The 25,118-nt window shown below is 40.6% G+C and overlaps 1 protein-coding gene across 6 annotated transcripts in view; it reads left to right on the top strand.

The window, feature by feature from the left end:
• AGAP1 (ArfGAP with GTPase domain, ankyrin repeat and PH domain 1) overlaps window positions 1–25,118 on the top strand; it is a 427,786-nt gene that overhangs the window by 141,237 nt on the left and 261,431 nt on the right. For all 6 annotated transcript variants that reach the window (XM_064159654.1, XM_064159634.1, XM_064159617.1 and 3 more), the window contains 3 exons: window positions 16,577–16,662; window positions 20,955–21,096; window positions 24,744–24,878. In XM_064159654.1, the coding sequence (XP_064015724.1) occupies window positions 16,577–16,662; window positions 20,955–21,096; window positions 24,744–24,878 (363 nt within the window). The remainder of the gene's footprint in view (window positions 1–16,576; window positions 16,663–20,954; window positions 21,097–24,743; window positions 24,879–25,118) is intronic.

The raw sequence follows: 25,118 nt of genomic DNA, 5'->3' as shown, positions 1-25,118 counted from the left end.
GGAGAGAGAAGAGGCTTTTGGGCTCTTCCTTTGTGTATTTGGCACACATATAGCTGTATTCCTAGGTGAAACAATTTTAAAGCAGATACATTTTGGTGTAAGACAGAGAATGATTCACAGATTGCATTGGGTTGGGAAGGGACTCTGGAAGGTCATCTTGTCCATCTTGAATGATGTGTTGCTCTGTAACAAGTGGGAATTTCAGTAGCCTGGGACTTGCAATTTTTTTCCTGTAATGATATAAGGAAATTATGGGGATTTTAATGGTTTGTGGTCTTGTAAGAATCTTCCTAGTGATGGGAAGAAAAGCTACTGCTAAGCAGCACGCTGAGAGTTTTGCATTGCTAAAATAACAAGAAAGATGCATGTGATATGATACTGTTGTTTCCAAAATTTAATTCTGCCTTTAGGAACAAAATGAGATGTGGTGTGCATGGAATTTGAGACCAAGGGCTTTTCAGTCCAAGGTGAACTGAAGTTTACAGGAATAGTGAGTGTCAGGAGTATTCTGTTACTGTTTGGGGTTTTGTTTCCATAAAGCCACAAAGGTGTGAGACATGATTTACAGGCTTTTGCACATTTCTGGTATGTCTCTGAGAACCCTAATTCATATCATGATTATTTCAGTTGTATTTTTTCCCATGAAGGGGGGAAAAAAAAGGGGAGGGGGGAGACAAAAAGCCCCAACCAAACAAAAAAATCCTCCCAACTTGTGGTCCACGGTGTTTGATCTGGGATGAGGAAAAAGAAGGCTTTGTTTTCTTCTCGCAGCCCACTTCCACAGTAAAGTGAGATGGTAGAAAAGACAGCTGATACAAACACAAAGTGCTAAATCTGCCCAGTTTGTCGTCTTTATAAGGGAAACAAGAAGGGTACCTGAGGTCATGTTAACCTAATCCCCTTAAATTTGAGATACACAATAGTTGAAGTGACAGTGAAGAAGAAAGGAGGTTCCCTGCTGAGGAAACTGAATTCAGGTAGAGGCACCTGTGGGTGTACAGTACAACTGAAGGTAGAAGGCCACTTCAAGAGGGGTAGCAACTGGTTTGGCTGTTTCCTTGGCAACTCTGAAAAAAATTTCAGGACACAGGTCTCTAGTGTAATGTGTGCTTAGATTGGCTTCCAAGTAACTTAAAGTGTAACTTCTTCCCTGGAATTGGTAATTACCTCCCTTGGTAATTTTTTTTTGAGAATTGATGATTATGTAGTGGCAATTTGCTCTACTCGAGTATTCAAATGAAGGACAGATGTTTTAAGTAGGTTAATAACTAGATGCTGGATATATTTAAGGTGATTTTTTTTTTCTTGCCTTTTTTTTTTCTTCCCCTAGGTGGAATAAAATATTTTCCTTTGCTCTCAAAAGCAGAGACAATCTGGTACACTAGCATAGGGGAGTAAATAGCTGTTGTAATCACGTAACTTTGTGGAACATCTTCTGAATAGAATATAAATGAAATGTAGAATGTGAGTCTTTGCAATACTGTCTGCTTCCCACCTTCTAGGCTTGATAATCCTTAAGCTTCTCTTGGAATACGCAGTACAAAAGAGAGATTTTTGGAAGCTCTTTACAGAGAGATGTTTTAGCCACTAATGGGTACCTTTTTTTACCAGTCTGTTTTTTCCTTATCTGTGGATTGATTTTTTTTTTTTTTAATTCCATATGTGATAGAAGCTTCTTCAATTGCCTTTGATTTCTTCTTTCCCATTTCCTTTTTGTAACTGTAGCCTGTTTTAATTATTTTTCTCATTGGTAGAATGAGTTGAAAGCTCTTGCCCAGGGTGTTTTACACCAGCTGGCGTTTACTGTCACCATGCCGTAGTGCTGGTGAGGTGCAGTGGTTTGTCCAGCATTACACTTCTGCAGGGCCACTTCCCAGGTGGGCTGCTAACCCATCCACGTACAACCAGATGAGGACCTTTTGTCTGTTCCCGAAGGAGAAGATGCATTAAATTTCAAATTTCACTTAGTTTCAGTTAGAAGTCTCTTCTGTATTAAAGGCTACAATCACAGTGTTTCCTATAAGCACTATGGACTAAAAGGCCTTAATGTGCTTTCCAGAAATCTATGATCATTTGTTTTCTTTCCAAGATTGGCCTAAAAATAATTTTATACTTTAGCAGCCTCCACTGGTGAACTTTTTTAGTGCCCACAGTAAATGGTAGATCACTTCAGTAGCAAGCATGATCTAAAACTTAATGGTTGCTAGTATTAAGTGTGTCACCTTCACCCTTTCCTTTGAAGGGATGCAGTGTGATGGCTATGAACCTCAGTTGCTAGCCTGTTACCAAAGCACATAGAAATTTCATCTGGAGGGTTGCATGTCACTATTTCCCTGTTTCTATCCAGTAATTATTTCCATATCATGCTACTTCAGCAGATGGTAATTATGCAAGGAGGACTGAGAAGGACTAAAACTTCAGCAGCTTTTATTCAGCATCCCCTTATGAGATTTTTATCTGACCATATTCTCTCAGAAAATGTGTATTAAAAAAGACTGAGCATAATCTATTAGCATAGATAACTTGCCATTTGACTTCATTCTTGGAGAAGGCTCCAGATCCTGATCTCTGTGATGAAACCAAGAATGGGTCTTGTTCTCCTGGGCTGAGAGGAAGAGAAATATGATTGTTCTTTCCTTGTCTTACACTAAATAAAGCATGAAGGAAAGAAATTCCACATTTCGACTTTATTCCTGGATGTAATCATGAGATAGGGATCACAGTTTGATTCTTTCACAGTTTGGTGCTTTTACAGCAAGTTGACTGCAACATGGTAGCTGCAGAATTGGACAACCTTTTCTTATATATAATAGTGATTCTTGTCCCCTTCTTGCCTCGACTCATGTGTAGGCTGAAAATTTAATTCTTCCTTCTGTGAGTAGTTAGGTTCCTGAGATTGCAAATGATGGAACCATAGCATGTTTTGAGTTGGAAAGGACCTTTAAGGGCCATTTAATCCAACCCCCCTGCAGTGAGCAGGTGTACCGGAAATTAATCATCTGCTATTAAATATGAATATTGATTTCTGTATGAATGCTAATTTTATTATTAATATTCAAAACCCAGGGACATTCCCTGAGATTCTTTGGTTTTTCAGTTGAGAGGAAGTAATTACACAGAATTAAACAGTTGAAACAGTCAGAACTTGGAAAAAGGAACGCAAGAACAGGAAGAATTGTAACTGCTCATGGAGTCTCAGCATTGACTTTAGCATTTGGTCCCTGAGTAAATCTCCTGTATCAAAGATGCTTTCAAACTCGTGATAATGATCCTGGGGCAAAATGCAAAATATTCCAGGCAGAGGGAAGGAGAGCTGAGTTGCTGGTGTGAGCTGCATACTCGTGGCCACCTTTATTCCTGGTTAACGAGCCAGGAATGGCAGAGAGGTTCAATGCAGAAAGGCAGGATGCAGAAAGACATGGTTTCTAAATCACCCCCCTTTAAATACTGCAGTTGGAAAATCAAGCTGGCCAGTAGGCACTAGCAGCATTGCTCTGGCCAATGAATTCAAAGCTTCCTACCTCCTTTGACCACGCAGGCACATTGAGGGCAGCACAAGACACCCGACACGTGGTGATAAGCCCCCTAGCCCTCAAGGCTTTGCTGGGGCCAAACCCTTATTGCTTGCTCATCTGACTCCTCTCCCAGACCCACAATAGGAGGAGGAGAGTAAGGATTAAAATGGCCTGGCAGAGACATCTAGATTTGGTTGCTCAGAGCCATCTCCAACCTGACTTGGAATGTTTCCAGGGACAAGGCTTCTGCCACCTCTGGGTAACCTGTGGCAGTGTTTTTCCAGCCTCATTTAAAAATATTTCTTTCTTCTATGTAGTCTAAATCACCCCCTCTGTAGTTTAAAACCGTTAGCCTTTGTCCTGCCACTAGCTACTTTTACCTCAGATTGTTTCTTGGATTTGTTGTTTTTTTTGTCATTGTTGTGTGTGTGTTTGGGTTTTTTTTTGTTTTATTTTACTTTGTTTTATTTTGGGTTTGTTCAGATATGTAGCAATTTGGAGTCCATATTTGCTAACAAACCAAATCTGTGTTTTGATGAGTGAAGAGAGAGGCTCTGTCCCAGACTGATGTGGGTGTTTTGTTCTTGGTGAGCAAGCCAGCTGAAATGTAAATGAATAACAAAGAAATTTGTCCTCTGAATAGGCACTTATATGCTTTACTGTAAAGACAGATTTCCACACTGTTTCACTTGTCCTTTCCTGAAATTCCATAAAATTCTCATTGTGCACTTAAAAATCTACACCTCGCTTACATGGGGGGATTCTAGAACAATACTGAGTACATATTAATTTGAAAAAGCAACATAAATCCACTACAGCACTCAGGTGACAAAACACAGGAAAGCAGAAACTTTCCAAGTCAAATTCAAGCCTCAGTGCAGTGGTTCACAAGCTTTGCACAGCACTCTGTGGGGCAGCAGAAGCTCTCAGAGTGCTTTTCTGTTTGTCTGTAAGAAAGCAGACAAACTCTGTGGTGTGTGCAGCAGACAATGATGACTACAGACATGTGTTCCAAAATTATCTCCTTTCAGTTCTTTGTCTTCTGTTTTGTTATAATACTATCAGCTGATTATTTTTCTTTGGCATTTCATTCTGACATTAGATATAAGACAAGACTTGGCTTTTTTGATCATTTTAAAGTGCTGCTGCCATTGGCTCTCTTGGGCTTTTGGAGCCTTTCAGGCTTAGCATAAAAGCGTGTGTTTATGTATTCTACAATCTCCCCTCACCAGCTCTTCCCTCTCCTTGTCCCCCTGAGATTGCCTGTGTGGGTTAGCAGATTCTTTGAAAACCTCTCTGTTCTAGCTGTCAAGTTGGCTACTGTTGAAAGTGTTGCATAAATAAGGAACTATGTTAATTAAAGGAGGAAGTTAAGTATTTGTTTTTATCCTGGGGAGCAGGTGCTGAAGAAGCAGTTTCCTAGAAGGGGTTTCCCTTTTTGGTTGTGTGCCTTGAGGGTCCACTGATCTTTGAGACGTCTTTAATGTGTTACACTTTGAATACTCAAAGGTTTTGGTGACTAATGTCTGAAGAATTTATATCCTCCTCGTAACAAGCTCCTCTGAAGGTTGTGTCCCAGGTAAGAACTAATCTGGATTTATAGCGGCTATTACAGCTGTAGATTCTTAATAGTAATAAAGGTGACTCTTAGGTCTCCATTGCTCTTTGCTTTTTTCTGTTATTGAGTCAGAAGCCAGTTTGAAACTCCAAGAAGGTCCTACCTTCCACTTCCTTTTCCAGATATTGCGTCTGGTTGTGCTTCTAAGTCCTAGACCAATGTTTAGCTCTCAGTCTTAAAGCAGAATTTAAACCTGTTCTTTAAATATGTTCCTTTTCCAGCTTGAATTTGATTGTATTGGTGGATTTTTTTCCCTTCCATTTAATCTTGCATTGTTTTGGAGGGTTGTGTGAGGAAGTAGGGCATAGTAGTTTTATTCACAATATGTTTAATTGCTAGCAGATGTTTTTTAGTTTGACAGTATAGCAGGCTCTCACTAGGTTTTCTGCATGGTTTAGGAATGTCAAGGGCCTTCCACCTTGCACCATGGTAAGATCAGATCTTGCCTAAGTGATGTTGTTCTTTTTTCTCCCTCCCCTTCCTCCTTGAATGTGAATGAGAAGCGTTCTGTGAAATACAGGGTAGATAGAGAAAATAAATAAAAGAAGTATATAGCATAGTAACCCTTCTGTTCTCGTGTTTGAATTGGAATATTTTAGGAGATGGTTGAAAAAGAAAGAAAAAATATTAGTATAGCTGCTTTGTCTGGGTTTTCTTACCTGTTAAATGTTCAGACAGATATAACAGCCAGCTACCTCCAGTTTTAAGTTTAGGGTTACTGTTTGTAATGTAATATTGTAATGAAGCTATTAAAGAAGATGGCTATAAACTAAGTATAAAAACAAAGACCACTTTAAAAAAAAGGAAGGAAAGAAAAGTTGAAATATATGTTCCTGTGTTTGTAGGATTTAAGATTTTTTGCTTATCTTGGTTATGCAGTTTAGAGTTTGTTAGCAGGTACGTGAGGATCTTTAAGTTATGTTGGAAGCTTTTGAGGTAGAATTTATATACAGAACTTTTGAGCAGGTGTTGACAGGAGATGATTCATATGTTAGATTGAAAGGTAGAATGGGTTAACGACTGCAAGATGGAATGTCTGATAAGCCAGGTTTTAAGGAACTGCAGTAAAAAAGAGCAATGGTATTTTAAGTCGTGAGGCTAACTTTATAAAGAGCTTTGTTTGTGAAGTGGTGTTTTGTGAACTTTTACACTTGAAAAGGCTGGTGATGGAAACAGGTAGGAGTGTGCTAAAGTAGTATCACATCCTGCCCAAAGAAGTGGACTGCTGCTGTTTGAGTTTTGCTGCCAGCTGGCTTGACAAAAATAAGCTTTTAAAATTAGACTTAGAGTGTATATATAATTAATGGGTGTGACATGTAAGCAACTGTCTGCACCTGCTGTTCATAAAAGAAAGTAGTAAAAAGCAAATTAAAAAAAGGCTGTCAGGTGTGGCTGATTTTGTAGCTTATTAGTAGAAATAGAACCATTAATTCAACTGTAGGTCCTTGTCACCCCACACTACAGGGTCAGATAGGTTGCTTTAGAGGTCCTTGGCAGGCTGATAACAGCACTACATGGTGCTGTTATGCTGGCCCCAGGGGTCAGGAGCAGGGGTTAGTGGTCACACCCCTCTGAATGTACAAATACTTGTTTGGTTTTGTTTTGGTTTGTTTTTTCCCCCTGCCATCTGAATGCTTAATAAGGTATAGCTTTAGAAGTACTTGAGCATGTTCATCTGAAGAGTTTTACTGTCTGATTAAGCTTGAACACCTGACCGATCGTTGTACTCTGATAAGTTTTAAATACAGTTGTACTAAGTGATGAGATTACAGTGCAGGTGAGAATGCTAAATACAAAGGACAAAAGCAGTGGTGCATGAATCTTGAAATTATTTTAAACTTGGCTAAATTGTAATTGCAGGATTCAATGCACAGAGCGAGTCCTGGAGGTAATGCAGTGTGTAGCTGCAAGGGGGTCCTGGCATTTGGGACACTGGGGTGAACTTGAGGTCTGAGTGACTGAAGGAGAAGGGTCAATGCAGGGTCCTATTGAGTATTTTCCTCCCCTTTAAAATGTCAGAAAAACTTTTTCACATAAATGAATTATGAAAAAGGACATGATCACAGTGCATAATGCCCTTCCAGAGAAGAGCAGCAGGAATCATAGAATCAACCAGGTTGGAAGAGACCTCCAAGATCATCCAGTCCAACCCATCCCCCAGTCCTATCCAGTCAACTAGACCATGGCACTAAGTGCCTCATTGGGTCTTCTCTTGAAGACCTCCAGCGACAGTGCCTCCACGATCTCGCTGGGCAGCCCATTCCAATGGCAAATCACTTTCTCTGGGAAGAACTTCCTCCTAACATCCAGCTTATACTTTCCCCGGCACAACTTGAGACTATGTCCTCTTGTTCTATTGCTGGTTGCCTGAGAGAAGAGGCCACCCCCCACCTGGCTGCAATGTCCCTTCAGGTAGTTGTAGACAAGCTCTGTGTCTGGAGCACAAGCCAGGTGAGGAGCAGCTGAAGGAGCTGAGGTTATTTAGCCTGGAGAAGAGGAGGTTCAGGGACACCTTAGCACGTTCTACAGCTACTTGAAAGGAGGTTGTGTTCAGGTGGGAGTTGGTCTCTTCTCTCAGGCAATCAGTGACAGAATGAAGGGATGCAGTCTCAAACTGTGCTAGGAGAGGTTTAGGCTGGCTGTTAGAAAGAACTTCTTTGCAGAAAGAGTGATTGTCATTGGAGTGGGTTGCCTGGGGAGGTGGTGAAGTCTCCATCCCTTGGAGTGCTTAAAAAAAGATTGAATGTGGCACTTAATGCCATCATTTATTTGATTAGGTAATGTTGGGTGATAGGTTGGACTTGATGATCTTGAAGGTCTTTTCCAATCTGATGGATTCTGTGATTCTGTATTCAGTGCTTATTTGCCCTGTGTCAAAATTGCTACCTCATTGTGTTAAATTGATGGGTGTCTAATATTTTTTTTTAATGGAATAATTTTGGTGAGCACATACGTACAGGGCACAGATGCTTTGTCATGGTGCAGCAAATGTTTTGGGGTTTTCAGACTCATACTCGAACCTTGAACAGTGTTAAAATAGTAAACCTATTTATCGTATTTAAGAACTAGATATAAATTGGTGTGGTGTCTTAGAGGGAAAGACAGCTATAGATTCTTTACATGCAGGTGTGAAGTGACAGATGTAATTCTGGTGTTTGCGCTAAAAATCAGCGTGCTGCTTTCAGTATGAATATTTCTGTCTCTAACACTGTGTCAATGTCTGTGTGATTCTCTGATACTATTTCTATATTGTTGTATACTTCAATGTTAACTACATTTTTTTAAGTCGTTTTGGTGAGAGAGTTGTTACCTGTATGGTTACTCCTGAAAAAGGACATCAAGTACTAGTCCCTGAACCAGAGTGGATTATCTAGTTTGTCAGCTAATCATAGAATCATAGAATCAATCAGGTTGGAAGAGACCTCCAAGATCATCCAGTCCAACCTATCACCCAGCCCTAGCCAGTCAACTAGACCATGGCACTGAGTGCCTCATCCAGTCTTTTCTTGAAGACCCCCAGGGACGGTGCCTCCACCACCTCCCTGGGCAGCCCATTCCAATGGGAAATCACTGATTATGTGATAAACTGGGTAGCCTGGGGTGCTGGGATGCTCCCAGCAGACTATTTCGAAATGCACATTGGCAGTGTGCTTGCCAGAATTCCACTTTGCTTATCGCCTTTCTTACTGACCTTCCTACTTCCACTGGATACTTTTGCCTGTTTACCTGGGATCATAATGAAGTAGGATCTGAAAGAATGGTCAAGGTTTTTTTTCCTTGCTCTAAAATTAGATCCACAGATTATTTTTTTAACAAGAAGTCTCATCTTGCATCTCTTCCTCACTTGTTAAATAACCGCAATCTGTATGCTTACTTTTCTTACTGTGTGTTTCCTAGGCAGTGTTTAAAAAATACATTTTATTTTTCATGTGCTTATGATTTCTTTTAATTCAGTCCTTGTCTTCCATGCAATGCACTGCCCAGAGTGATACAGGGAGTTCTGGCTGAGGCCTTGTGAGCTGTTGGTGATGGCGACGGGAGGGCTGGAGTGAGCTATCTGCTTGCCTGCACCCCACAGGAATTCACAGCTGTCGTTTGCAGTACCAGTGGTTCGCCATCCCATTCCATCTTCTTTCTGCATCTGGTTGGTCCTGCTTAGCCTGAGGACTTTTTCATTTGTCCCTGTGCTGCTGCTTTTGTTTTTTTCCCACTCTGTTTTTCTAACTTGTTATGGTCATGCTGAAGTAGAATCCTATTTTTGTATATAATTGCAATCCCTTCTGCTTCATTACCTAGAAATTAAGTAGCATGTTTATTCCATCTCCTGGGTTATTAATAAAGTGCTTGCATGAGACTTGAAACTCCTGCAGAAACTTGCACTGGAATTGTACTCTTTTTAAGATGAGTTATTTGATGAGTACCAAGTGTGACTTACCTCTACTTTTGCACTCATATTATAGCAGTTTTAGAAATACAGAGCTTCTCTAATTGGCTTAGAAGCAGTATGACAGTGACTGTCAGATGCTTTATAGTGAAAATAAAATGTGCTCCCAACTCCTGTCTCCATGTATTGAAGGAAAATTAATTGTCCAGAGGCTGTCACTTCTAAAACTTTTTATCTTGGTGATTAATCCATTGGGTTTTGTGTCTGAAAATACACCATTGCATGGCCATCACAGCTCCTTTACCGTACTTCTACCTTCTCCTTCTCCTTTCACCAAGTTCTTCTAACAGAGAATCTGCTGTGAAATTATTCCCTATACCAAAATTTCTAATAACTCTGTGTCTGTAGCAATGTGTGATTGGCTCAAATAAATGCCATTTTTGGATTAGTCTCTGCAGAATCACAGATTATTTTTTTTTTTGTTGGTGCTGTTTTCTTTAGACACAGTTGACTGCTTAACACTAATGGAAGCAACTGTTGGGTGTTTCATTCTAGTTGGCTGATGTTGAGCCACGAATTGGTTGCAGCAGTTTGTCATCCTGTTCTTATCTGCTTCATTTGCATTCTCAGTTGGGCAGTTCAGGACTGCATTACTAGATCTGTTTAAAGAAAGGAAAAACTCTGCCACTTCAAGAAGCTCCATAGCCTCTTTTCCACGATATCATTCACTGTAATAACTGCCTCTTCATCCTCAAGATGAAGCCCAAACCTCTTCAATTTCTATCTAACCATATTTAATTATGGTATCTGATTCTAAGCAACTTGAGTAGGTAGTGCTTCTTTCTTGCAGTGTAAGCTCTAGCTCCATGAATACTTGAAATGTTTAAATTTGTTTGACCTCTGTTCCAGTCACCACTGGGTTTTGTAGAGTCTTCAGATCTGGCTTTCTGTAGAAGCACTGTGGATATGTTGATGAATGTATCTCAAAATGAAGTGTTTAAATGTCATTGTGTCTGCTGCTGAGATTCCAGCAGAAGAGATTGCTAAACCTTATTTTTGTGAAATGACAAGATGATGAGAGTGCTACTTTGGCAATTTTTTGTGTAATGGTATGGTTATCTATACATAATGTGTGATGTAATATTATTACATCGTGCCTGTTTTGTGCCTGTGTGTATACCTTGTTTCAAGTATATTCAAGTATGTCAGGGAGAACTCTAATAGTGTAGTCATAGAATCATGGAATCACTTAGCTTGAAAAAGACCTTTATGATCCAACCATTAACCCAGCACTGCCAAGTCTGCAACTAAATCATGTGCCTGAGCTCCACATCTCCACATCTTTTAAAGGTCCTCTAGAGGTGGTGTTCCCAGCACTTGCCTGGGCAGCCTGTTCCAGTCTTAACAATGCTTTCTGGGTAGATTTTTTTTTTCTCCCCTAATTTCCAATCTAAATCTGCCCTGGTGTAACTTGAGGCCATGGTTACCTAAGGAGTTCTGTCCATGATTTCCTAAAATATATCATAAACCTACTTGTTGAGAGATGCAGATGGTAGGTTTTGAAAGGCTCAGCTCAAGGGTGTGTTGTTGAGTTTTGTGTTTGTTTGGGGATTTCTTTGACTGAGGTGTGTTGTTGAGATAGTGGCACAGTTACCTGCTTGTGGCTACAGTCTCCTGTGAGAGCTTCCCAATCTTTGCACTTCTGTGGCTATGTGCTCAACCCACATGTACTTGTCCACATTTGGATGCTGAAGTGCTGTCTAGCACAATATTTGCATTAAGGAAATACCCAAAAGCTAACTTTACATATGACTGAGTGACAGTTTGGGATGGCTTCTCTGCTACTAGTATTGATATGAGCTGACATCAAGCACTAGGCACAACCTGATGTGGTGAAAATTGAACTTGGTTGTGTGATAATGTGCTTTGGTGGGAAGCACTGAGAAAACACATTTTGAGGCATAGTTTATTTAAATAGAAATTTTGAATATTGTGCTGCAACACAGTTTACTGGGCTATTGCACCTATTCTTTGACTCTTCTGCTCAGCTGAAAAAGGTCTTGTGAGCAATTCTCTTTCTTTTCATTTTTTTCATCCTATCCTAAGATTATTTTTGTGTGTTCGGTCCTGGAATGATGCGTGTATAAACAGAGGGAATAAATTACTTCCGAACTTGTTTCCCTGAAGACTTGGCATGGTCTTTCCTATCTTCAGGGAAAAAAAAAAAAAGAGAATCTGTGTTCATGAGACAACTGACCACGGTTGTCAAAATACACGTCACAGGGAATATAAAATACAGGCTTTTATGCCTGCTTCGCTCTTATCTTCTGTCTCTGCTGCCCACTCTTGCTTGCCCTGCCCCCATACTTATAGTAGACATTCAGCTGCTGCATGGGCTTGTCATGTGGCCAGCCCCCTGAATTTATCTTTCTCATATGGCCAAATAACTTCATCCCCGTGGCAATTTGCTTGAATAAAGAGCCTGGCGAGTGCAGCCCAGCCCGGGGATACAGTATGAAAATCAGCGGTTGCTTGGGTGAGCAATTACGCAGTGAAACAGCTATCAGGCAGAAGAAGCAGCAGCCAGGCTTTCAGAGCTGGATGAAAAGCTTCATCCCTGGAATTCCCTGTCTAATATAAAGCTTTTGCAGTATAGCCCACCTTTGATGACAAATATGTGCAGTGTTCAAAATGTGTATCAGTTTTTACTGAAGGGCAGCTTCTTACTCCTGCTGATTAAAAGCACTAACCTTTGTGGAATGGCGTGCATAGAAATGAGATTAGGAAGCTTTTGTTGATTCCCTCAGCCCCTGTTTCTGCCTTGTGCTGGGTCTGTAGTCATGGCTGTAAATCGCTGATGCACAGAATTGATTTGACTTTATATTTGATCAAAGCTGTATTTTTTTTATCTGCAGCATTTTATAGTAGCGATCTGGTCCAATGCACATAAGAAACCAGGTGGTTTTATGGGTTGCATCAGAAGCAGTGTTTGGTATCTTCTGGTGGGTGTTGTGCGTGGCTCATACACAGGAGTAGTGCTTGCTGCCTTATCTGAAATTCTGAAAATAAGTATGTGTGAACTGATAATGACCTTGTCCTGCAAAGCTGGGAATATTGCAGGGATTTACAGAGTTTTAGCAAAATTAAATAAGCCACATAGTGAAACCCTCCCAAATTGAAGTTCCTATGCAGTTTTGGTGACTTTTTATCAAATTGGCAGTGACATTTCCTGAGAAGTTTCCAGCTCTGTCTGTCTGTAGAGAGTTACTTAGGTATTCACTGGCATGCCTTTTATATAGTTTTAGAGATAGGATTTGGTCTGCAAAGAAACGTAGTTCAGCTGCTGATTGCATGCCTTGCACTTGAACATCTTCGTGCTTGGATGTGCCTCTCTTAGGATGTAGCAGAAGCAGTCCCTCCCCCTCCTTTAGAGCTGCGGTGCAGACTGCCAGTCTTTCTCTTTCAGTGACCTCCTGTGGCAGGTACATAGGGGAATTGAGAAATTCCCTCATTAAAAAGCTACATGTGTGATAACACTGATGGGAGTGAAACAAAGCTAGTTACCTCCTTTGGGACTGCTGCTGTGGGTTTTGAACCCTTTTTTAAATTAAAAAGGTCATTTCTTTGTTTTCACTGTCATCAGCTTACTTGATCTCTTGCAGTTCCATCATCTATACAGATACCTAGGAAAACACATTGGTACTTTGTAGTGATGGGAGGCTTATTGACTTCTTTGACAGGTTGTGGTAGTTTAATATTCAAACTGGCTGGTCTCTCTAATCATTCTTCCCTATTGGCTTTGTGTTTACAAACTCTAAAGATGCATTAAAAAACAACCAAACAAAAAAACAAAAAAACACAAAAGCAAAAATGACCCTGCAGAACCCTAGTGCTGTCCAAGCCAAACCATCTCAAAATTACTTTCTTAGCACTGCTCTTACTTGCATGAGCTGGGGATGGATTGTGTTTGGGCTCATCAAGTCAAAGGCAGAATCAGTCTGTTGGTTGCCTTGATCTTATAACCACAGGTATCTGCAGGACAACCACATAGCTTTGGCTTCATAAACTGGAAGAAGCATTTATATTCTTCAATGTTTACACTCTTGTTTCTGTGAATTCTTGATACTGAGATAGGTACTACACAGGACAGAGACTGAGAAAACCTAAATGAATGATTCAATCATGGTAAGGACCCTTTAATGGTGTAGAAACATAAGTTAATTGTAATGCATCCTGCTTTGATCTCAGATTTACATAAAATAATTCTTGCTTTGAGGATGACTGCTGTTATATTTCTGGATCTTCAGATTTGATTTGAAAGGCTTAGTGCAGATTGGACATGCAGGGCATTCTTTTCAGGGGGTTGTAAGATTCAAACTATTTATCATAAAAGTACCTGAACCCAAGGAGCAATAAATGAATGCATGAGGATGTGCCAGGAGCCGTTGCATATTCTAGATAATAAGCAAGCTCTGCTTTTAAGGACGAAGCCACTTGAATAGATTTGAATCGACTGTATGCTGGTTGACTGCAGCACAGCTCTTCCAGGGTGACAGACCGTGCTGAAGCTGTGCAGCATGTCAGCATTTGAATTGAATACTGGAGATAAAAATCCACAGTAGTTGTTCTGAGCTCCACATGCAGTGTTTTGGGGGAAGGTAAGAAGCAGATATACAAGCTGGTCACTTAGTGTAGGTTCCTACAGGAAGAGAGCTGTTGAGCAGTTTTATAGTTATTTGTTAACTATGGTTCCAATCTCAAAGCTGCTCCCATAATGATGTCATTTGTGACTGTGAAGAGGCTCTTACTGATCACATTTGTCATCTGTGTATATGTTAATTTTAATACTACACTCGTGTGTTTATTTTCCTTCTCTCAATTTTCTACTGAAGCTTTTTCACCTTGCCTGTACCTTCTTTATGCTACTGAAGATACAGTGTGACTTGAAAGGCGTCCTCCTGGCAAGAGGGAATAATGAGATGGCTCTTAAATGTGCTCTGTTCATGGTATTTTATAATTAGCTGTGTGAACTTTCAATGTTTAAGAAATAGGAAATGGCAATTATACAGAACTTTGGCTCTTCGATCACGTCTGCGCTGCGTTTCCATTGTTACTTACAGCTTTGAAGAGCCCCTCTGGAGGGCTGCGTGTTAAGTGATTCATCTTATTTAACAGTTGGTTGTGAGGCATATAGAATTAATAGACAATGTATAGAAATAATGATCTAGGTAATAGAAATTTAACTCCTGAGAGCTGAGACTAGTTTCCTTGAATAGTTTAATGGTTGGTTTTGATTATTCTTTTCAGGTTCACTAATGACATGTATTTATCTGCCACTTGAGCTTCTAAGGAAAAAAATTGAAATCTAATTTGTGAGCCAGATAATGCAAAATCTGTACATAACTTTTTTACTCCTGTGCAGTTAAACAACTAGAAATGTGACAGCTTTAATTATCACCTATTTGGTACTGCTGAACCCTTCATAGTAGGCTAGGTTAATAAAAAAAGCAAAAAGGCAAAACAAAGAAACAAACCCCAAACAACAGGAAAAAGCAACACAAACTCAACGACAACAAAACCACCAACACAAACCTGGATTTATGCATTTATTAAACATGAAATATGTTTCAACATGCTTAAATAGTGTACATAGCTGAAGTGTTGAATGATCTTGATTTGAAAGCTTCTCTAATGGTTGGGCTCAGGGAATGGTGGGTCTAAGCCAGTTCCTTGTTTCCCTAAGGCTAACAATTTTTGTGCAGTTGTGTTGAGGATCAGTTTTAGCCTGTATGTACTGACTTACTTGCATGGAGAGCTCATTTGAAGGAAGTCAGAATGGTTCACTCGCCTATTACATGTTTTAAACGCATTGGTTTTGATAGTATGACAAGTTTTGAAGTAAGTGTAGTTTGGAAATGGGTTTCAAATTGGAGATCATTCCAGTTAAAAAATAGGAGCGAAGAAATTTAGGGTGTGCTAATAGATAAATGTTTTTATCTTTGTCTGGTAAGCTCAGACGTGAAACAGTTGGGTGATGGTAAGCATAGAAACCTTGGAGCCTTTGTGGCTTTGGTGACAAGATAAAGACTGGGTTTGCTTCCAGAAGAGGAGCCTAAATGCTACCCAGCTACTTAGGCAGGCCAAGTTTGCTAATCCTGGCTTAGACTCTGTCACACCAGAAGCGCTAAATGTGATTTGTCATTATCTGAAGTCCCTGGTGAGAAACAGCAAGATGGCCCAAATATGCATAACCCCAAAGGAAAAGAATCCCAATTCTGCCCTTGGGTCATAGTTGAAGTCCTATCAGGCAAATGGAGAGGGAAGGTACTGAGGCAGATGCATGCCCTGGTTTGTTTTTTTGGGTTTAGTGTCAGCTCTTTGGTCTTCACAAGCACTCAATATTTCACATCTTGCTGAAATAATAGGATCAGGGGTAGAATTTGGCTGGAGGCTGTGACTCCACCTTTTTAATCTAGATCTCTAAAATAGGTCTTTAATTCATCCTGCTAGCAAGTGACACAACATTCTGTGTTAGTTTAGAACATCTGTTCGGAAGTACCACCATTGTAGTTTTTTTGTCTAACATGTGTCTAGTATTTTTCCCTAACTGTGGTTTGTGGATATAGAAATACCATTTTCATAACATTACATGTGTGCTGTAAGATCTGGGCTTCTCTTGAGGAAATGCTAATTCACACAACAAATTTACTCTAGTTCTGTTATGTGATATGCAACCATCCCCTGTTTGCTTTTCATAGAGATACATTTCTCACCCTTGTATAAAACAAAGACAACTGTCTTTCAATTGTGTGTATCACAACCAAGTACACCTGATGTGGGAGGTAATGTTTGTAATGCAATTGTTGGCTTTCTTTCCCCACATGGAAGTGTCTGATTTAAAGTTTTCTCAATGCCTATACATATGAATTTAAGTTACATTCATAGTAGTTCACTAATTCGATGCAGATCTTAAGGACACCTTTTTTCCACAAGCGAAGCCTCTTTCTAGTTTGTGTTTTTCGCTTTTTCTGTGCTGTAATGAATTACTTTGTGTGACAGGTGGGAGATTCAAGAAAGAGATAGTAGTTGATGGACAAAGCTATCTGCTGCTGATTAGAGATGAAGGGGGCCCTCCAGAGGCACAGGTGAGCATTGCATATATAGAGCTGTACCTGACTAATGCCACTGTTTCCTTTCTTTTAGAAAAGCCTTCCTTTAAGAGAAATGTCTTTGTTCTGTTCTTTTCCTGGGTGCTGTTTGCCTTTCTACTGGGAAAAAGTAAATGTCACCCTTGTGTGGAAAATACTGCGTTGAGGAATTATTTAGGATTGCATTGGAGGGGACATGTAAATCTAGTCCAGTCGACTGCAATGAACAGGGACATCTTCAACTACATGCAGTTGCTCAGAGCCCTGCCCAACCTGATCTTTAATTTTTGCAGGGATTAAGCCTCTACCACTTCCCTGGGCAGCCTCTGCCAGTGTTTCACCACCCTTATCACTAAAAGAACCCCACCTTCTTTAGATCTAGTTGAAATATCCCCCCTCTCAGTTTAAAACCATCACCCTTGTCCTGTTACAACAGGCCCTGCGAAGAAGATTGTCCCTACCTTTTTGAAAGACCTCATATTAAATGCCTAATTGGTATGCTTCCAGTACCTACAAAATTCCATATTATTAAGAATTATTCTGTTAGACTGTTTAAATTGTTAAAATATGAAGTGGATGTGTGCAGTGACACAAATACGTGTGTTCAAATCTTTGCATTCCCTGTTGCTTCCATGTTTTGCTCCCTGTACTGTTTAAGGCTCAACTTTGTGAGTTCTAGTTCAGCACCATCAAGTTCTCGGCTCTCTGACTTGGTGTCTGTATATTATGTGTTACCTCCCTGTCTCACAGAAGATCTGCCTTTGAGAAGACACTTAACGGTTTTGTGGCTTTGGTGACTCTGTTTTGAGTGATGTGAGGTGAAGCGTTTACTCCAGCGATGCTTCAGTAACCTCAGACTGACAGCCCAGCTTCAGGAAGCATCCTTTTATTCAGGCACCCTTCTCACTTCCTCTCTACCTCTTCTTACCTGGGCACTAGTGGGGTTCTTTAAACGTGTTGGCTGGTGGTGGTCTTGCTTTGCTTAGCTGTTAAGTGGTGTATCAGCTTCCAAAAAACAACAACAAAAAAAATCTGGGAAGGACCAAGGAATGGTTCTAGCAGGAACCATTCTGTCGCCAAACAGCTGAACAGGAGCAGTGCCAGCAGCAGCAGCTTGGCTTTCAATGCTCCACTATTGCTCATGAGCTGCAGGAGGAGTAGAGAGTGGGGGAAGGTGCCTGGACAAAGGAGAAGAGAAAGGAGGTGGAGGAAATGGAGACCAAAAGAGACATCCTGGAAGGAAGTTAAAAGAAGAATTAAAAATGAGTGTCACTGACACATCTGCAGCCATGTGAAGCAGGAGCCTAAAAGAAGTGCTCTGTGTGAGGCTGTGAATGATTTGGCTGCAGTACATAACGGTTTCTAGGCCCTGATGCTTAAAGAACATTCATGCATACAAAAACATAAAAAGCCACACACAGCAATCTAAATGTTTTTCTACCTGAAGAATTGGCTTTGCAGAGTTCACTTGACCTAACTAATGAACAGACACAGTGTTTTCATTTTGATCTATGCTAGCTGTGTTTGGATTATTAATTACTGTTGTGGCTGAGAGTTGTTCTTCAGCAGATCACAAGGATGGAAAGATTTAAGATGTTAGTGTTTGTTGACCTTTCAGGAGACTTTTCACATGTAAATTCTCTTTGGATTTTTGGGGTATGATTTCAAGTCACATGCCTCTTAAAGATCTCTAATCTGCTTATTAATTCTGGAATAAAAAGTTCATGAGTATAACTCTGTAGTGAATATGGAATGCTGTTGGAAAAAAAATAGTTGCTTTCTATTATTTGCTTTTAGTATAGAAAGACTTGGTTATTTTAGTCTTAGGGTTCTGCTTTTTGCAGTAGTCCAGTACATTTTTGTGGATAATTAGGATGGAATTATGACCTGGATAAGTAATGAGCTACACTGTGGTCTTCATGGCACTTAGTGGCACTGGGTCAGGGAGGGTGCAGTGCAAAGGCTGCAGCTCAGGTCTCAGTTCACTGAGAAGGGAGGAAGAATGAACTCATTTGACTTTCTCGATCTATGATCCACCCCTTCTTGTCTAACATAAGATTGCTTGAAGATGCAAGTAACAGATAAGAAAAGGGGAAAACCCAAAAAGGCTCATTTCATTGAAGTGAAGTGCACTACCTGATGCTCCTTCAGTTTATAAACGTTGACCCTTTTTTTTTTCTGCTCTACAGGTTTGATTTTACTCTTGCTGTGATTTGTCACAAATGTAGTGCCTTCCTGTTGTAAAACCTGACGTAACAACTGAGCTTTATTAAGCAGCCATGCTATTAGTCTTTAATTTAGAACTATTTTTATAAGTTGGGTTTGTGTGGGCTTTTCTGAAACTAATAGATCTGCTCAGTCACAGTTTGGAGATGGATTTGTATCTCAGCAGTCAATCTTTCCTTCATATTTCAAGCCATTCCCCACACAGTGGTGTAAATAATACATCCTAAGTTTCCAGACCTTGCATGTGTTTTGAATAGCACAGAACTGATACTCACAAAGCTTAAATTTACTTAAATATGAAAAGCTAATAAGAAATTGCTGGAAATATTTTGTGTCTGGAGGAGCTGCATTTAGTAACCACCCTCTGGATTTTTAAAATAATCTTCATTAGAAGGCTGCTTCTACACACTGAGGAAATACTAAGAAAATTTAGAGAGACTGTTAGCTTCCAAGCTGATGTTTTTAGGACATTGTAGCTGTAGGAGAAGTCCTTATCACACTGCTGCTGCTGCAACCATTTCATAATAGGACCCCGAACTGAGTCCACAGTAATGCTGCTGTCTCGGGTTCCTTCAGTTAGAGCTTCTGGTTTAAATAGTTCACATATAATATCATGGTAGTTGCCCTTATTGTAGCAGTAACTATGCTGTTATCTAGGAGATTGTCTTTCTGATTGTCTTGAAAACCTTGAAACATCTTCAGCTATTTTTACACCATAACTGTAAGAGATGGGGTAGTGTTCAGTTTCAAGTACAATGCAGCCATGAATATGCACATCAAGTTTAATTACCAGCTGATTTCCTGTATAAAAAGTAGGCAAGAAGTACTGCTAGCTCCTGATTCTAAAAAGGAAAATTCAATGAGCCTAGCAATTTGAGTATGTAAAGAGCTTTCCAGATTGATACTGTGGGCTCTTTTCTCCTTAGCTTTGCATATGCCAGCTTGGGATGCCTTACTCTAAAAGCTGACATCTCCAAACTAGTGAATGAAGCAGTTGAAATACTACAAGAGCAGAAACAAAACAGCAAGAGCTGGTAGCAGTAAAGTGCTTACAAAGCTAGGCTGGTCTTGTAAAACTCAGCAGAATGCTTCCCAAAGGAGCCTCCTCACAGCTCTCTCTGGTGTGTCCCCAGTATACCTGGCATATTGTAGTAGTCAGATAATGAAGAGCATAAATACTGATGACTGAAACTTGTTTCCATGATCTAAATTTGGTTAGGAATGGAGTCACTTAGGGAAAAATAAAGGTGGTGAGGTAAGCTTAATTTCAGTCTTTTTTTGATGTCCTGTGTACGTTGGCTGTTGTGCTAAATGTATGTAAACAATTGTATTTCACTCACGAGCTGAAACTTCTTCACTTGCATGGTCACTTCAGCAGCACCAAGGCTATATGCATGTCTTTTAGAAGATAACTGATACCAAGAGAGAACAGTTTGATTTCACATGGAAAGCTGAATAAAGCACTTGGTACTGTTTCCTCAATCAGGAATGTCTGTGCAGCACAAAGAATTTGGAATCTGAAATTAACTTATTTGGATGCTGATCAAGATGTGAGAACTACTAGCAGCACTTGTAAAGCCACAACCACAATATTTGTCCTGGCATTAACTAATATCAGCATGCATGCGTGCATGTGAAGCACAGAGTGGAGAAGTAACACACAAAGTAGGGCACTCAAGTGTCTAGTGATAAGTGTTCTTCATTTATAATTCACAAATGCAGAAACGTGAGGCTGCTATGTTTTGTTCTTCTGTGACTCAAACCCAGTGTGCACTGATAGTAACTGGGCTTGTAATGTCATGTACCAGTGAAGAAGAGACACAGTTGTGAGCGTGGGGAAAAACCTTTGTATATTCCAGATTCCCATCACTTGCAGAGTGGTGAGATTCATGATTTTTAGAACTATGTGCCACTTTCAAGGCCTTGGTTACTATCACTAACTAACTTTCTCTGATGTGTATTTCCCTCCAAGAAAGGTAAATATGTTTTTTCTTTTTTTTTTTTCCTTGTTTTCCCCTCCATTTCTTATCTTACAGTATGCCTTTTCCATTTTTATTCTACAGTTTGCCATGTGGGTGGATGCTGTTATATTTGTCTTCAGCCTGGAAGATGAAATTAGCTTCCAGACTGTTTACCACTACTACAGCCGTATGGCTAACTATCGGAACACGAGTGAAATACCAATGGTACTAGTGGGAACCCAGGGTAAGTGCAGTCTTGATTTACATGACCATATAGACTTCTCCAGGGTGGCAAAGCCACATCCTGTGCTGACCCACTCTCTCATCAGCACTGCCACTCATCTGATGCAACTGCTGGTTAACTGTTTGGACTTGCTCATCTGGCTTGCCAGAGCGCAATGGCATTGTGAGCACTCGGTTGAGATGGGGGACAAATGCCCTTGTAGCTCTCCTGGTAAAGTTGAGTGTAGGCTTCAGTGATGATGACTTACAAGAATACTTAGAAAAATATTTTCAGTGCTTGCAAGTCACGGTGGTTTTCTTGATCAGCAGGAAGATGCTAACATTGAATTTGGGCAGGTGAGCCAGTTGTGTAACGAAGTTCTGAGCTCAAACTGGTTTCCATTAGCTTAGCAGTTTAAAGAGGTAGATGGATCAGAGACCAAAAATGTCCACATGGTTAAGAAGCAGAATTTGGCTGTATTCCTGTGCAGTGTCACAGGGAAACCATTCTTTAAGTCATCTGGCTATGCCTGTTTCTACTCCCTGAAGCATTACACCACTGGCTTTGGTGGTGTTGATGCTTTTCACTGCTTTCTCAAAATACTTTTTTGATAATGTGGTTAGGGAGCAGTTTGTTTTCCCTCTCTCCCTGCCTGCCTACAGAGCTGTGCCACCAATGCTGCCTTGTGAAGGCAGGGGAAGTAGGGCGAGCATGGACGGAGGAATTGCAGTCAGACTATGGGGTGGAAACAGATGACAACAAATGAAAAGAGAAGTAGGTACACAGAAAGTCCTAGCATAGCAAAAACTACAACCAGAAAGCAGAAATGAACTTTTACGAAGGGCTACGCTGTCAGCTTAAAAGTGGAGTTGAAAAAGGGAGAGGGGGAAGTGTTGTCCTGAGGTATTTTTCTTTCTGCACTTCTAGCACATTGAAGTATTGTTTTTCATCTCATTCCCATTATTGCCAAGAGAGAATTAGATTATTGTTTTTGATGTTCAATGTCTGTTGCAGCACTGATGCAAAGGGGACTTTTAAAATTGTGTGTGAAGATGAAAGTGCTACAAATTCTACGACATCTGGGACAGCATAAGAGAAAAAAACCAGGAGAAAGCTTTTTTAACTATCAACTGAAATTAAATAAATGAAATATATAAATATATCTGTTTAAAAATATATTTGACATCCAGGTTGTTGGTTTTGACTGGTAGTTTAGAAATGATCCCTCCCAGGGTGTTAGCACTTGCATGATACTTCCAGGTGCCTTCCTCTGCCTCGTTGCACAGGTTAGGCTGTGGCAGTGAATTTGCTTTAGGTGTCCAAACTTTTCAAAGCTTCGGGGTTCTTAGCAGTTCTTTTCCTGTTGAACGTTGCCAGCGCCCTCTGCTGATGTAAAAAAAATAACCTCTGCCTTTGGCTTTCTAACTAACAGCTCTGGTTTTATTTATTACCTCTCAGGAGAAGATACTAATATCATCAGCTGAGATGTTCTCACTATCAAATAACTCAAATGTATTTGAGATGCCTCAGGTGCAATATTGCAGGAGTCACTGTCTTCACACACACATTGAAGTGATGCTTTTCCCCCTAAGAACAAAGATAGCTTTGCCACCACAGAAAACAGCAGATTTTTAGGAAAGCTTTCTGAAATTGATGTTTTTCTGAGATGAGAGGTTTGTAGGATAGGTTGTACTGCTGTGTCTCCATGTTGTTTTCACCACGGATAATCAACTGCCACGATACACCTGGGGTGGGGGAAAGTTGCTTTCTTAAAGAGATGTTCATAGTATATCACATAAATTTTGTTTGGGTTCTGTCCTACAAGAGCAGCGATGAAGAAACTGCTTTGTTGGTTAGGAGGCTTTATTTATGTATGTATGTACTTATTTATTTGTTTCCCTCCTGCTGTGAAGTGTTTTTCAACTCCTGTGGATAAGCTCTAGAAATTGCAGTTAAAGCACACACAGAATCATAGAATCAAGCAGGTTGGAAGAGACCTCCAAGATCATCCAGTCCAACCTAGCACCCAGCCCTAGCCAGTCAACTAGACCATGGCACTAAGTGCTTCATCCAGTCTTTTCTTGAACACCTCCAGGGGATGGTGACTCCACCACCTCCCTGGGCAGCCCATTCCAATGGCAGATCACTCTCTCTGTGAAGAACTTCCTCCTGACATCCACATGTAGAGTAGGTTTTGAAGAAAGAGACAAAGCAGTGTTGTTTGCTTAAACTTATTTTTATTGACCCTGTAGTATGTTCATTCGACATCAAATGCATGCACACCATCAAGGTTTGGGACTCAGTCATTTGCAACGAGTGTCCAGGGTCCAGGCTTGGCTGTGACTCAGAAGTCAACCTGTACATATATCAAATCTGTAAATATATAAAAAATCTCCACATTCAACTGGTGAGTGTCTGCCTGGACTGAAGCATCATGTGTGCCATGGGTTCAGGGTTGGGGTTTAGCAGAGTGCTTGGCTTCCGGCCCAGCTTGGCTCTCTGTGCCTGAGCAAAACACAGAGAACTAGCCTGGAAAAACCCACACATGAGGAACTGAGGGAAGACCTGGACTCGAGGTTTTTAGAGAAATGAAAACTGTAGTCCTGCATAGCTTTGTTATTATCTGCCATTGTGATTATTCCTTCCTCTAGCTAAGTGCTGGCTAGCTTGGTTTTTTATTTTTAAGAGAAGTATCTCTTTTGTGCAAATCTGACAAGTTCTCTGCATGCTGCAGCAATACCTGGTAACCATTCTACTCCCATCCTGTTATTTCTCTGTCAAAAATGTTCTTGGCCATTCAGCTGTGTCATACTGTGTTTCTCACTCTCCAGGTGAAGGTTACTTGTAAGCCAGTGGTGGTGTTCTGAAAATCATTTTACTTGTTTATAGTATCACAGTTACCACAGTATCATCAGGGTTGGAAGAGACTTCACAGATCATCAAGTCCAACCCTTTACCACAGAGCTCAAGGCTAGACCATGGCACCAAGTGCCACGTCCAATCCTGCCTTGAACTGCCTCAGGGACGGTGACTCCACCACCTCCCCAGGCAGCCCATTCCAGTGTCCAATGACTCTCTCAGTGAAGAACTTTCTCCTCACCTCAAGCCTAAATTTACCCTGGCGCAGCCTGAGGCTGTGTCCTCTCGTTCTGGTGCTGGCCACCTGAGAGATGAGGGCAACCTCCTCCTGGCCACAACCACCCCTCAGGTAGTTGTAGACAGCAATAAGGTCACCCCTGAGCCTCCTCTTCTCCAGGCTAAACAATCCCAGCTCCCTCAGCCTCTCCTCGTAGGGCTGTGCTCAAGGCCTCTCACCAGCCTCGTTGCCCTTCTCTGGACACGCTCAAGCATCTCAATGTCCCTCCTAAACTGGGGGGCCCAGAACTGAACACAGCCATTTGTTGATCTCAGTATCTTTTGCATCAAGGCTCATGTTCTTTTATGTAGTTGTGTTGATTTTTCAGTCAGTGATCTAAATATATTCTTAAGGTATGCAAAAAGCATTTTAGGTTTTTTTTAGAATCAGTCAGCATGCTGCTGATTTTAGCAACAAAGTGTAAAACTGGAGTGATGTCCACTCCTATTTGTGCCTCAAGATTTGTGCTTATGTTCTCTGCTTGGCTACTGTTGATTGTGTTTGATGTTTGTTTTCCCTGCTGTTGATACAGATGCTATAAGTTCCAGTAACCCACGTGTCATAGATGATGCCAGAGCAAGGAAGCTGTCGAATGATCTCAAGAGATGCACTTACTACGAGACCTGCGCTACTTACGGACTCAACGTAGAGAGAGTCTTCCAAGATGGTAAAGAGTAATTTTTTTTCATCCAGCATATCACATAATACTGTCACTGGGTTATATACATAACAACCAATGTCTGATAGCTTAAGTGCTTGTCTGGTTTGCAAGTATTCATTAATGCTTAGCTAAAATGCTCATTTTTAAGGATTTGTTTTGTTACATCATCTTCAGCAAAGCAAAGGTCTCTTGCACTGACCACAGCACGTGTACATTTGTGTTCCCAAACCTTTAGCCTTAAAAAGT

This window comes from Pogoniulus pusillus, chromosome 2 (assembly GCF_015220805.1).
Source record: "Pogoniulus pusillus isolate bPogPus1 chromosome 2, bPogPus1.pri, whole genome shotgun sequence".
NCBI classification, from domain to species: domain Eukaryota; kingdom Metazoa; phylum Chordata; class Aves; order Piciformes; family Lybiidae; genus Pogoniulus; species Pogoniulus pusillus.
This window is presented reverse-complemented; position numbering and strand designations above follow the sequence as displayed.